Here is a 14,193-nt window from a genome sequence, read left to right as displayed (position 1 = left end):
CTCGACCTCCCGTCGGACTCCAGTGCCCGCACGCCACCGTTGTGGTGTCCTTCCCGGACTCCGCCTCCCGCGCTGCCTTGCCTTGCCCCTCCTCCACGCCTCGGAACAGCCCCGCCTCCCTCCAATAAAGCCGCAACCTCCAGCCCCTCGCCTCCTAAAACCCGCCGCCGCCGCACTCCGTCGCCCGCGCCGCCGCCGCTGCTCCACCGCGCCGCCGCCTCGCGCAGCTGTCTCCACCGCCCGCAGCCGCGCCCGCAGCCGCCGCCGTCCGCCTCGCCGCTGGAGATTTGCCGCCGTCGACGAACCGCCGAGAACCGCGAAAACCGCCGGTAACTGCCACGAACCGCCGGTTTCTTTCTGTTTATTTTCGGTTCGGTTTTTCGTTTAAAACCGAACGGTTTTCTTTTTAGTTAGATCTATTTAGTGAAGTTCTCTGTTTAGCCATGTTTAGAGAACGTGTTTGTTATATCTAGTTTGGTAGTGAACGTTCGTTCAATCAGGTTTTCTGTTTTAGTGAGGGACCTCTTTGTAGATGTTTTATTTTCAGTTTAGTCCCTAGTCTTTAAACGATCACAACTTTTGCACCGTTTATCCAAATCCAGCGAAACCAACGCCCACTTCTTTTTTATGATCCCTCTATCCAGATAATCAACTTTAACATGTTTTTGAAAGTTTAAAAAATTGGTTTCAAATAGTTGAGTCTTTTTGCAATCGAAACTCTTGACCTAAACTTTCTGATCAAACCAAATGCACCCAATTTTGGTACTATTAGAAATTGTTTTCTGTTGCAAGAATTAATTGCTTGTTCTCGAAGTTTTTCCGAGATCTTTTTCTTCGATTCTTTTGCATGATTGCTTATGTGTGGTTACTATTGCTCGCTTACGATAGATTGAACGGGGTGTGACGAGTAGAACCATCAGGTGTTATGAGTGCGGATCATCTTCATCAACAGTACAAGGCAAGTTCACACTTTGATCATATTTTTCATACCTCATCTTTATGCATTAGATTTACCCTTCAAAGATTGCATGAGTAGGAATGGGAATTGGGATTGCTATGTAGTTGATGAGGTAGGAACCTATGACTTGTGATCACCCTGGGAATATACATTATGCTCATATTGCTTAGCCATGCTCATAGACGTGGATTGGTATGTGAGATTCATGAAAGTTGCGAGAGTTATAATAATTAAGGGAAACTTTAAGGTGGCAACATTAACACACATATGGGTGGAATGGTTGGGGCACCCTGGAGAACCCAATGGCTTGCCCGGGAACCTGGAGAACCCAGTGCTTTCCCAAGGGGATCCCGGAGTACCCGTGTGATCACCCTATGGAATGCCACCCAGGCTCAAAGGGATCATAAGATTATTCATGCTAGAAACTTCCGTGTGCGGCCACAAGCCATTATGGGCTCTGGCATAGTTGAGTAAGTTGTGTGACCTCTTTCTGTGGTAGGCTAGCAGATGTAGGGGATGTAGGTGGTACTGTCTACCCAGAGTAAAGAGTTAATGTTTCATAAAGACTATGTATCAATCTTCCGATCATGGATGTGGTCGAGTCTTGTGGGGAAAAGTGCGCAAACCTCTGCAGAGTGTATAAACTAATCATGGTTAGTCGTGTCCCCGTGTATGGACATCTTGAGTATCTGGTATTTGAATTATTGGTGGATCTCAATACTCTATTTAATGAAACTGGTGGGTTGTTAATAATTTGGGAATTTTGGGATTGAGTTGGAGGAACCTTCTCAATAATGGCATAAACTTGGTAGTAAGATAGAAATGTATTCCTTTGTTGCAGGGAAAAATTGGTTTTATGCAAAATTTAAACTTAGAGCCTCCACCAGCCAAATATGCATGTAGTGTTAGTTATTATTCATCAATGCTCTATAGTGCGATCTTGCCAGTACATTCAATGTACTGACCTACATGGCTGCAACATCTCATGTTGCAGGATTCTTACAACGAGTAAGTGATACGTTAGGGTTACGATGTCTACACTCAACTTTGCCATTGGTGTGGTTGGGACTCCACAACCTTGTTGTTACTTCCGCTATATGGATTGACGTAATAGTATTTACTTTACTCTATACATGTGATTTACCTTTGTTTTAAATCCTCGAGTACTGTGTGTGTCAGCATACCGATCCAGGGATGACACTTAAGCACAGAGACCTTGTTCCATTCGGGTCTGTGACGCCCTCGATTCAATCGTACACTAATCATACACGCAAATGTGTATGATCAAGATCAAGGACTCACGGGGAGATATCACAACACAAATCAAAATAATACAAGCCAGGGGCCTCAAGGGCTCGAATACATAAGCTCGAATACACAAGAGTCAGCGGAAGCAACAATATCTGAGGACAGACATGAGTTAAACAAGTTTGCCTTAAGAAGGCTAGCACAAAAACAACAACGATCGAAAAGGAAAGGCCTCCTGCCTGGGAGCCTCCTAACTACTCCAAGTCGTCAGCGGCCGTCACGTAGTAGTAGTCACCCTCGGGGTAGCAGTAGTCATCAGTGGCGTCGTCTGGCTCCTGGGATCTGTCATCTGGTCGCAACAATCGGGTATGGGGAAAAGGAGGTAGCAAAGCAACCGTGAGTACTCATCCAAAGTACTCACAAAATTTACATCAGACCTAAACTAAGTATGCAACTGTATCAAAGAAAATGGGCTGTATCTGTGGACTAAACTGCAGAATGACAGAAGAGAAGGGGGAAAACCTAGCCTATCGAAGACTAGCATCTTCTGGAAACCACCATCTTGCAGCAACATGAGGGAGTAGAGTAGCATAAAGTAAAGTAACAGTAATGTTATCAACCTCGGCCAGAGATCCTTTCTCGACTCCCTGCGAGAAAGCAATCCCAGAGCCATACTATCCAAGTGTCAACACATTCCAAATCTCATCACCATCCAGTTCTCATCACAAGTATCCAGTTCTAGTTGTATCGATCGGGATACAACTCCAAGTGTCCGTTGCCGTAGGACAAGCTATCGATAGATGTTTTCTTCCCTGCAGGGGTGCACCAACTTACCCACCACACTCGATTAACTCCGGCCGGACACACTTTCCCGGGTCATGCCCGGCCTCGGCCAAACAATACGCCGCAACCCGACCTAAGCTTAATAGAGAGGCCAGCACACCGGACTAAGCCTATGTCCCCAGGGGTCATGGGCCATCTACCTGGGAACTCCTGCATGTTGCGTACGCGGCCGGTGAGCAGACCTAGCTACCTCCTTAAACAAGGCAGGAGCTTACGCAGTCCAACCCGGCGCGCGTCACTCGGTCGCTGACGTCTATTAAGCTTCGGCTGATGTATACGACGCGGAACGCCCATACAATGCCCACGTGATGGTTAGTGCTATCAAGCCAGAGGCCCCTCGGATCAAATATCCAAACCGTAGTGGATTAGGAGCACACGGTAACGAGCAGAGACTCACGATCGATGTGACCCCGTCGCCCCGTCTCGAGTACTTGCAGCAAGGGCTAAGAATGCCCGGCCACGCCTCGTAAGTATCTCGCGGGCACCTTCCAGGTCAACCCGACTCCACATCACTCGCTATTAAGCTTGCGCGGGTACCTCTCAAGGTCGACCCGTCTTTAGTAACATGGCTCAGTGCAAAGTCATAGTAACCATAGTAACTGTGTGTCTAACACCAAGGGGAAAACCCGAGGAATCACCCCCGGTGAATTCCACTCGATGTTATCATCAAGGTGAACGTAAGAGGATCCACCCTCGAGGTTCACACTTGAGGGGTTGCACGACAGAGCCGTAACGGAAGTGGTTAAGGAGGAAATCACCCTCGATGATCATGAGCGAATAGCTACACTACAGAGATCTCATCAGGAGTGATGTATGAGGTTCACCCTCGGCACTCGATAGTAACTCTGTAGTGTCGTACAACTAGGGGGGTGATGTGCGGTGTCGGGGCCTGGACGTCAATCATGTTGATCGAGTCATCGAACATAAAGCGAGGCAACTGGGACAAGGTGGGGGTCACTGATGGATCACCAACCAACCTATACTAAGCAGTTTAGGATAAGCAGGTAAGGTATGAAAGCAGGTAACAACAACAGGCTATGCATCAGAGTAGGATCATACAGAAAGCAGTAGCAGTTCTAATGCAAGCATGAGAGGGAAGGAAATGGGCGATATCGGAATGCTCAAGGGGGGTTTGCTTGCCTGGAAGTTCTGTTGAAAAAGAAGAAGTGTCATCGACGTAGTCGATCACAGGGGCATCAGCAGCGATCTCGGGGTCTACCAAAGAGAAGAGGGGGAAGAAACAGTAAATACGGAGCACACAGATGCATGACAGGCAATAAACAACGTTAGGGGTGCTCTAACACAATGCTACGCGATACAGGTGAAGGGGGATAACATCCGGAAATGTTTCCCCAGTGTTAGGCATTTTCGGACAAACGAACCGGAAGAGGACAGTTGCATGTTTGCTATGCTAGGGGCGTGTGGCGGACGGACGAACCGTGTATTCAAATTTGTCTCGTTGTTCTGAGCAACTTTGATGTGGAAAGTTTTTCGATCCGAGCTACGGTTTAATTTCTATAATTTTCCAAAGTTTTAAGCATTTTCTACATTTCTTTTATTTATCTAATTCGTTTAATTACTAAATAGGCAGAATCCTTTTTACACCTACTAGGGGGCTAGCCATGTGTATGACAGTGGGGCCAGGGTCAAAGTCAATAGTTGACCAATCAAGGTTGACAAGTCAACAGGGTCAAAGCGGGGCCCATTTGTCATTTGCCCATGTGCAAAAAGAGAAATAACTAAACTAATTTAAAACAGAGGGCCACAGGTCATAAGCTATTAGGCTAATCTAGCACTAAACTGATACTATCTAAATAGCAGAATTAGTCCTAGAACTAATCTAGACCTATACTAGTTTGGGCCGGCAGCACACCCACTCTCACACACGTGCACTCACACAGCACACTCACACACACCATGCTGCATACACACGCAGCACACTCACACACACCACGATGCATACACACACAACACACTCATACACACCACGGCGCCAGTAGCAGCCGCAGCCGGAGGTAGCAGGCTGCAGTAGCAGCAGCAACCGAGCAGCGGCATAAGCACGGAGCAGTAGCGGCGGCAACTAGCAGATACAACAGCAATAAGCAGCAGTAGCAACAGCATAGCGACAGTTCAAAGCAGTAGCAGCGAAAGAGCATCAGCAGCAGCTGACGCAAGAGAGCAGTAGCAAGCGGGGGCATCACGGCTAGGCGCACGCGCGCGCTGAGTGGCGCCGGAGCACGGGTCACGCAGGAGCAGGGGCGGTCAGGGGGCGCACGGGCGCGTGGAGCCGAGCTCCCTGCCATGGCGGCGAACGCAAGGGACGGCCAAACAGCGCCGAATTTGAGGGAAAAAAATAGGGGGAACAGATGCGGGAGCTCACACCAAAGCTCGTGGAGGGGTCGGGGTGGCCGGAGCTTGTCGACGACGGGCAAACCGAGCGGCGGATGGCGGCGGATCGACGGCGAGGCTGAGGCGGACACCGGCGGAGGGGATCGGCGAGGGCGGCGTCGATGTGGCGTCCCGGCTTGTGCTAGTTGGCGAAGAAGAAGCGGAGGAGCGTCCCAGAGCTCCTGGTCAGGGTGGAGTGTTGAGGGGAGGTCGATGGCCACGGTGGCGCGCTGTGGACGGCGGAGGGCGCGTCGGCCCTTCCTCCAGAACGACAGAGAGGGAGAGGTGGAGATGGGGGGAAGAGGGGGAGACGGATGTGGGCGGTCTAGGGTTCCTCCAGGGGGTGACGGAGCCGTTCTTATCCATCCACGGGGCCGCGGGATCGCCGACACGGCGACATCGACAACCATGGTGGCCTGGATGGCCGCCACGCCTTCCTCTGCCTCTCCTGCCGAGAGGTTGAAGAAAAGGCCGTGGTGCTGGGCTGGGCTGCACTGTGGTCACGATTGGGCCTAGTGCACAGTAGCGTATTTTGTTTCATTACTTACCTTTCTGATTATTGCTATAGCTCTTGTTTTATTTATTGTCAGCAACAAATGATTTTAGTTCTACATGGTACTCCACACATAACTCATGTACAATATTTTGGTGCTACACACGAAGTTTCGTTTTATTTGGGAAAGTTTAAATAATTGTTTAAATTGAAAAGACCATTTTATTTGTTGTTGGCCCACGTCATAAATTCCTAAGAATTAATTGGTGGGTCAAATAATGTTGGATTCAACATGACCATGATCATGGGAAATTTATAGGATAAGGTGAACATTTTAGTTTTACTGCCCAAAGAAATAATTTATTCGACTTATTTTAAATTTGAAAAAGGCTTGATTTTTGGACAAGTGGCAAGCTACATAGTAATCACGATGACATGGCCACCATTAGGGGGAGATTACTGTTGCATGATTCTCGGGGTGTTACAAATCTCCTCCACTACAAGAAATCTCGTCCCGAGATTTAAGTGGGGAAGTAAAGAGTAACTTCGGGAGTACTGACCCTTATAGGGTTAATTATCTGGTGAGCAATTCAGGGAATGAGGCAGAAGTATCTCTCGAGTTGAAACTTAATAAACACCGAGAGCAAAGTATGAAGGTACAATAGGAAGTTTCAAGCGAATGGACAAACTATTGATACCTGAACAGAGTGTGAGAAAGGGGTTCAAAGCATCGGGAATAGATCATCTCTCGGAAGGTGGCTCGTGACATGATACGAAGCCAAACGCAAGAATATTTCGGGATCAAAGATATACAGGAGAGTCAGGTTTTGATCGTGTGGAACTGTGGGTTATGGGCCCACCATGTGGGTTAAATAGAAGGAGCGATGACATCTTGCACGGTCATGATAGCAAGGCATGTCAGAGGGCAGCCTGTCAGCTATGTCGGCAACAATGTCGGTACCAGGGGCGAGGGACGAAGAGAACCATTATCCTGCTCGTTGAACGAGGCGGGCCATCAGGCAAACTTCTCGTCCATCGGTGGTTACCGGAATATCAACAGCAATAATAACAAGGTCTTTACTGACAGAGTTGTACATTGAGGTGCTTACCTAAGCAAGAAATTATCTCTACTGTGATAATTAGTTTACCGGAAAGGTTAAACAAAAGAATGGAAAGGAAAAAATGATTAGTATATTAATCAGAGCAATGGAAAGGAAAATGTGTTTAAGCACAATTATCAGGAGTATATCCTTCCCAAGGACAAGCAGAGGATGATATCCATGACAGGATAGTAAGTAGATAACCAATTAGGTAAAGGGAAAGAAATTTCATGACATTACCCATACAACGGTGTTTGGATAATTGATAAAGAAAATTTTGTATCATGCTTCAAATGTTCTTATTGGAGATCGGATTACCACAGACATGATTCGAGATAGCAAAGACATGGTTTCAAGCAAAGGTCAGACTCTAGATACACCAAGGATCCATCGGAAACAATTCAAAAAATAAGTCATACAATTTTAGCAGGGAAAAGATGAGGGTGTGGCTGACGGGCTCAGCCGCAGTCCATCGACATGTCAAAAAGGATGTAATTTCAAAATTATGTGAACAAGTTTGTGTTGGGGAAAGGACAAGAATGTTGTCGATGATAACACAAATCATTGAGGGTGAATTGTATTTATCATCATGAATTCGATTGATATCCTGGAAAAGCTCAGAATGTTAATGATGATCATGACACATTTGTCGAGAGATTTCATGAAGACATAATCGATCGGCGATGACATCCAGTCAAAGGAATGATGAATCGAAAGGTTATTGGAACCATGGGTACGACACAAACTCTAAATTAAGCTTGCTGTTCAAGGAGAAATGATAAGATGAGAAAGATCGACGTAAGCTTAGCTCATCGTCGGAAGTTGCTCCGAGCATAATGACCAGGTAGCACAGTTAAAAAGTTGACAATATAAAATATATAGCCGACCAGGCTAGGAATGATGTGATGGGGTATAAAGCTTCCCAGTATCAAGTACTAGGTGTAATGCCAGAAGGTAAATCGGAGTAGAGGTTGGACGGGGGAAATGATTTGCAGAGGATAGGTAATTTTAACTTACCTAGTGAATGAGATCAAGGAGGAAATATGGTCGAGACCATAACTGCAAGGGATCCAATTTACGATACCGGAAGCATTATTCAAATGATTAAATATCCTTGCAAGAAGCTTTCATGATAAGTTCCAAACCGTGTCCGTGGGCATGAACACAAAGGTTCAGGGTCGACTCCCACTTCTACAATGCATAACCTTTCATTTTACTTCTCGCTCTTGATGAAGTTGTAGTATTGAAATTTTATCTGACGAAAAGCCAGTAGAGTATAATCCGCATAACTTTCGAGTTCACACAGATTTGGGAAGGCATAGGTTCAACCCATCGGGGCACCTTAGGAACATATATCATAAATTTCAAGAATAAATAACACAAGCTCGGTAGCGGAGCATGGTTGACAAAAGAAGGGGATACAATTTACCAAAGGCATTATGTATCTGAGGAAAAGGCTACAAGGTTACTAAATATGAAGGGCATTATCGGATAAAATCTGAAAAAGGGGTCTGGTGGTCCACAAGGGATCCGATGTGAGCATCAATATTCAACCAGAGGAAGAAAGAATGCAAGGAGATCAGATTATAGAAACAACTGACTAACTCAAAGCTCAATTGAAAGGAATTATGAATTCCAAAACAAGGGATCAGAAGCAATGCTCTGATTAGGGATGGATAGGTAGAATAGCCTTAGGGGTACAATCGATGGCGATTTGATTGATCGAGATTCAGCACATGTTAAAATGACGTCTGAGCTGGAAGGATGAATTCTAGGATCTGATTGAGGATTGCGAGCATTTGCAACATATTGTATCAACGAACTCAAAATGATAATGACAAAGGCTGACAATAAGATTACTAAACTTATGGTATTAACCATAATGCAAGCAAGCAAGAAATTCAAGAACAATAGGCTGTTGAGGACTTTCACAAGAACGAATGGTATTACGAAGACTTTTGTGAAGTACAAGAATCAACTGAGGGTGAGCGGATACTCGATAGGTGCACAAAGTTATCCGTAGGGGTATTCAGATGACAAGGAACTGCAAGGCAGTAAGCTCAAAGGATTCTCGGAAAAGGAGAGCAATTCAGGGCATCTTGTAATAACAAGATCAATGGGATAGAATGTAAGATTGGTAAGTGTGTGTAGTTATCCATAAGGATATTTCGGTGGTAGGGAATTGCAAAGGCAACAGGCACAAAGTCTCGAGAGAAAATCATCGAGTATCTTCGGAATCTTCTGATGCAGCAGGCGATCATCTGAAATAAGGGGCTCTCCGGGCGGATGTGATCATGAGATCCTAATGTTCGAGTTAGTAAAACCATTTAACCCGAATAGAAGAGAGATTAGGGTCCCAGAGTATAGACGAGGAGTAAAAGATCCTAATACCACCCATATGGCGACGTGGGCCCGTAAGACACACAGCCAATGTTAGTAAAAGTTTTTCAGTGACTAGACTCAACTTCGGCCAAGGAGTTGGAAAGGGGGATCCTACAGGCAGTCGGCTCTGATACCAACTTGTGACGCCCTCGATTCAATCGTACACTAATCATACACGCAAATGTGTACGATCAAGATCAAGGACTCACGGGGAGATATCACAACACAACTCTAGACACAAATCAAAATAATATAAGCTTTATATTATAAGCCAGGGGCCTCGAGGGCTCGAATACATAAGGTCGAATACACAAGAGTCAATGGAAGCAACAATATCTGAGGAAAGACATGAGTTAAACAACTTTGCCTTAAGAAGGCTAGCACAAAAACAACAATGATCGAAAAGGCAAGGCCTCCTGCCTGGGAGCCTCCTAACTACTCCAAGTCATCAGCGGCCGTTATGTAGTAGTAGTCACCCTCGGGGTAGCAGTAGTCATCAATGGCGTCGTCTGGCTCCTAGGATCCGTCATCTGGTCGCAACAATCAGGTATGGGGAAAAGGAGGTAGCAAAGCAACCGTGAGTACTCATCCAAAGTACTCGCAAGACTTACATCAGACCTAAACTAAGTATGCAACTGTATCAAAGGAAATGGGTTGTATCTGTGGACTAAACTGCATAATGAAAGAAGAGAAGGGGGAAAACCTAGCCTATCGAAGACTAGCATCTTCTGGAAACCACCATCTTGCAGCAACAGGAGGGAGTAGAGTAGCATAAAGTAAAGTAGTAGTAATGTTATCAACCTCGGCCAGAGATCCTTTCTCGACTCCCTGCGAGAAAGCAATCCCAGAGCCATACTATCCAAGTGTCAACACATTCCAAATCTCATCACCATCCAGTTCTCATCACAAGTATCCAGTTCTAGTTGTATCGATCGGGATACAACTCCAAGTGTCCGTTACCGTAGGATAGGCTATCGATAGATGTTTTCTTCCCTGCAGGGGTGCACCAACTTAACCACCATGCTCGATTAACTCCGGCCGGACACACTTTCCTGGGTCATGCCCGGCCTCGGCCAAACAATACGCCGCAACCCGACCTAGGCTTAATAGAGAGGCCAGCACACCGGACTAAGCCTATGCCCCCAGGGGTCATGGGCCATCTCCCTGGGAACTCTTGCACGTTGCGTACGCGGCCGGTGAGCAGACCTAGCTACCTCCTTAAACAAGGCAGGAGCTTACGCAGTCCAACCCGGCGCGCGCCGCTCGGTCGCTGACGTCTATTAAGCTTCGACTGATGTATACGACGCGGAACGCCCATACAATGCCCACGTGATGGTTAGTGCTATCAGGCCAGAGGCCCCTCGGATCAAATATCCAAACCGTAGTGGATTAGGAGCACGCGGTAATGAGCAGAGACTCACGATCGATGTGACCCAGTCGCCCCATCTCGAGTACTTGTGGCAAGGGCTAAGAATGCCCGTCCACACCTCGTAAGTATCTCGCGGGCACCTTCCAGGTCAACCTGACTCCACATCACTCGCTATTAAGCTCGCGTGGGTACCTCTCAGGGTCGACCCGTCTTTAGTAACATGGCTTAGTGCAAAGTCATAGTAACCATCATAACTGTGTGTTTAACACCAAGGGGAAAACCCGAGGAATCACCCCCGGTGAATTCCACTCAATGTTATCATCAAGGTGAACATAAGAGGATCCACCCTCGAGGTTCACACTTGAGGGGTTGCACGACAGAGCCGTAACGGAAGTGGTCAAGGAGGAAATCACCCTCAATGATCATGACCGAATAGCTACACTACAGAGATCTCATCAGGAGTGATGTATGAGGTTCACCCTCGGCACTCGATAGTGACTCTGTAGTGTCGTACAACTAGGGGGGTGATGTGCGGTGTCGGGGCCTGGACGTCGATCATGTTGATCGAGTCATCGAACATAAAGCGAGGCAACTGGGACAAGGTGGGGGTCACTGATGGATCACTAACCAACCTATACTAAGCAGTTTAGGATAAGCAGGTAAGGTATGGAAGCAGGTAACAACAACAGGCTATGCATCAGAGTAGGATCATACAGAAAGCAGTAGCAGTTCTAATGCAAGCATGAGAGGGAAGGAAATGGGCGATATCGGAATGCTCAAGGGGGGTTTGCTTGCCTGGAAGCTCTGTTGAAAAAGAAGAAGTGTCATCGACGTAGTCGATCACAGGGGCATCAGCAGCGGTCTCGGGGTCTACCAAAGAGAAGAGGGGGAAGAAACAGTAAATACGGAGCACACAGATGCATGACAGGCAATAAACAACGTTAGGGGTGCTCTAACACAATGCTACGCGATACAGGTGAAGGGGGATAACATCCGGAAATGTTTCCCCAGTGTTAGGCATTTTCGGACAAACGAACCGGAAGGGGACGGTTGCATGTTTGCTATGCTAGGGGCGTGTGGCGGACGGACGGACTGTGTATTCAAATTCGTCTCGTCGTTCTGAGCAACTTTGATGTGGAAAGTTTTTCGATCCGAGCTACGGTTTAATTTCTATGATTTTCCAAAGTTTTAAGAATTTTCTACATTTCTTTTATTTATCTAATTCGTTTAATTACTAAATAGGCAGAATCCTTTTTACACCTACTAGGGGGCTAGCCATGTGTATGACAGTGGGGCCAGGGTCAAAGTCAATAGTTGACCAATCAAGGTTGACAAGTCAACAGGGTCAAAGCGGGGCCCATTTGTCATTTGCCCATGTGCAAAAAGAGAAATAACTAAACTAATTTAAAACAGAGGGCCACAGGTCATAAGCTATTAGGCTAATCTAGCACTAAACTGATACTATCTAAATAGCAGAATTAGTCCTAGAACTAATGTAGACCTATACTAGTTTGGGCCGGCAGCACACCCACTCTCACACACGTGCACTCACACAGCACACTCACACACACCACGCTGCATACACACGCAGCACACTCACACACACCACGCTGCATACACACACAACACACTCATACACACCACGGCGCCAGTAGCAGCCGCAGCCGGAGGTAGCAGGCTGCAGTAGCAGCAGCAACCGAGCAGCGGCATAAGCACGGAGCAGTAGCGGCGGCAACTAGCACATACAACAGCAATAAGCAGCAGTAGCAACAGCATAGCGACAGTTCAAAGCAGTAGCAGCGAAAGAGCATCAGCAGCAGCCGACGCAAGAGAGCAGTAGCAAGCGGGGGCATCACGGCTAGGCGCACGCGCGCGCTGAGTGGCGCCGGAGCACGGGTCACGCAGGAGCAGGGGCGGTCAGGGGGCGCACGGGCGCGTGGAGCCGAGCTCCCTGCCATGGCGGCAAACGCAAGGGACGGCCAAACAGCGCCGAATTTGAGGGAAAAAATAGGGGGAACAAATGCGGGAGCTCACACCAAAGCTCGTGGAGGGGTCGGGGTGACCAGAGCTTGTCGACGACGGGCAAACCGAGCGGCGGATGGCGGCGGATCGACGGCGAGCCAGAGGCGGACACCGGCGGAGGGGATCGGCGAGGGCGGCGTCGATGTGGCGTCCCGGCTTGTGCTAGTTGGCGAAGAAGAAGCGGAGGAGCGTCCCAGAGCTCCTGGTCAGGGTGGAGTGTTGAGGGGAGGTCGATGGCCATGGTGGCGCGCAGTGGACGGCGGAGGGCGCGTCGGCCCTTCCTCCAGAACGACAGAGAGGGAGAGGTGGAGATGGGGGGAAGAGGGGGAGACGGATGTGGGCGGTCTAGGGTTCCTCTGGGGGGGTGATGGAGCCGTTCTTATCCATCCACGGGGCCGCGGGATCGCCTACACGGCGACATCGACAACCATGGTGGCCTGGATGGCCGCCACGCCTTCCTCTGCCTCTCCTGCCGAGAGGTTGAAGAAAAGGCCATGGTGCTGGGCTGGGCTGCACTGTGGTCACGATTGGGCCTAGTGCACAGTAGCGTATTTTGTTTCATTACTTACCTTTCTGATTATTGCTATAGCTCTTGTTTTATTTATTGTCAGCAACAAATGATTTTAGTTCTACATGGTACTCCACACATAACTCATGTACAATATTTTGGTGCTACACACGAAGTTTCGTTTTATTTGGGAAAGTTTAAATAATTGTTTAAATTGAAAAGACCATTTTATTTGTTGTTGGCCCACGTCATAAATTCCTAAGAATTAATTGGTGGGTCAAATAATGTTGGATTCAACATGACCATGATCATGGGAAATTTATAGGATAAGGTGAACATTTTAGTTTTACTGCCCAAAGAAATAATTTATTCGACTTATTTTAAATTTGAAAAAGGCTTGATTTTTGGACAAGTGGCAAGCTACATAGTAATCACGATGACATGGCCACCATTAGGGGGAGATTACTGTTGCATGATTCTCGGGGTTTTACAGGGTCGGGTCGCTACAAGATGGTATCAGAGCACATGTTGACTGTAGGACGTGACCCCTAGAAACTGGCAAGCCCATAGGCAAGATTTTCTCTAAAACTTTATTTTCAAAAAGTTCTTTTACCTCTCTTCCTTTCTGAGCTTTATCAAATACCCCCTTTTAGTTGGACAATACCCTTTCGCCCTTTTGACCACGCGAGAATTCAGCTGATGAGACCACTCCGAGAAGATATCGGACAACTAAGACCACTTCGGAATGAATAGGATTTTACCATGCATTAGAATAATGGAAACTACAACGGTTGAAGACTCTGAAGGCTTGGAGAATTTGAAGGGCTCTGAAGAATTCCCAGATTGGTATGACCTAGGAAAACTACCCTTATGGAACTTGTC

At 47.3% G+C, this 14,193-nt stretch overlaps 1 protein-coding gene across 1 annotated transcript; it reads right to left on the bottom strand.

Annotated features, from left to right (window-relative positions):
• Positions 1-2,574: 2,574 nt before the first annotated feature.
• LOC147959592 (uncharacterized) lies at positions 2,575-6,110 on the bottom strand. The gene is made up of 2 exons (XM_087537590.1): positions 5,430-6,110; positions 2,575-4,264 (listed from the first exon to the last, which is right to left on the bottom strand). The coding sequence occupies exons 1-2, from the start codon at positions 5,845-5,847 to the stop codon at positions 4,092-4,094; spliced, it is 591 nt and encodes a 196-aa protein (XP_087393716.1). The 5' UTR covers positions 5,848-6,110; the 3' UTR covers positions 2,575-4,091.
• Between the last annotated feature and the right edge of the window lie 8,083 nt (positions 6,111-14,193).

The sequence above is a fragment of the Triticum urartu genome, chromosome 7A (assembly GCF_056163025.1).
Source record: "Triticum urartu cultivar PI428250 chromosome 7A, HENAU_Tu73, whole genome shotgun sequence".
Lineage (NCBI taxonomy): Eukaryota > Viridiplantae > Streptophyta > Magnoliopsida > Poales > Poaceae > Triticum > Triticum urartu.
Note: the sequence above shows the minus strand (reverse complement) of the source record. Positions and strands in the feature narration are given on the sequence as shown.

Coding starts and splice junctions, on each gene's coding strand:
- LOC147959592 (XM_087537590.1), bottom strand. CDS start 5,847: ATGGTTGTCGATGTCGCCGTGTCGGCGATCCCGCGGCCCCGTGGATGG. Junction 4,265..5,429: donor ACCCCTCCACGAGCTTTGGT/GTGAGCTCCCGC, acceptor TCTCTTTGGTAG/ACCCCGAGATCGCTGCTGAT.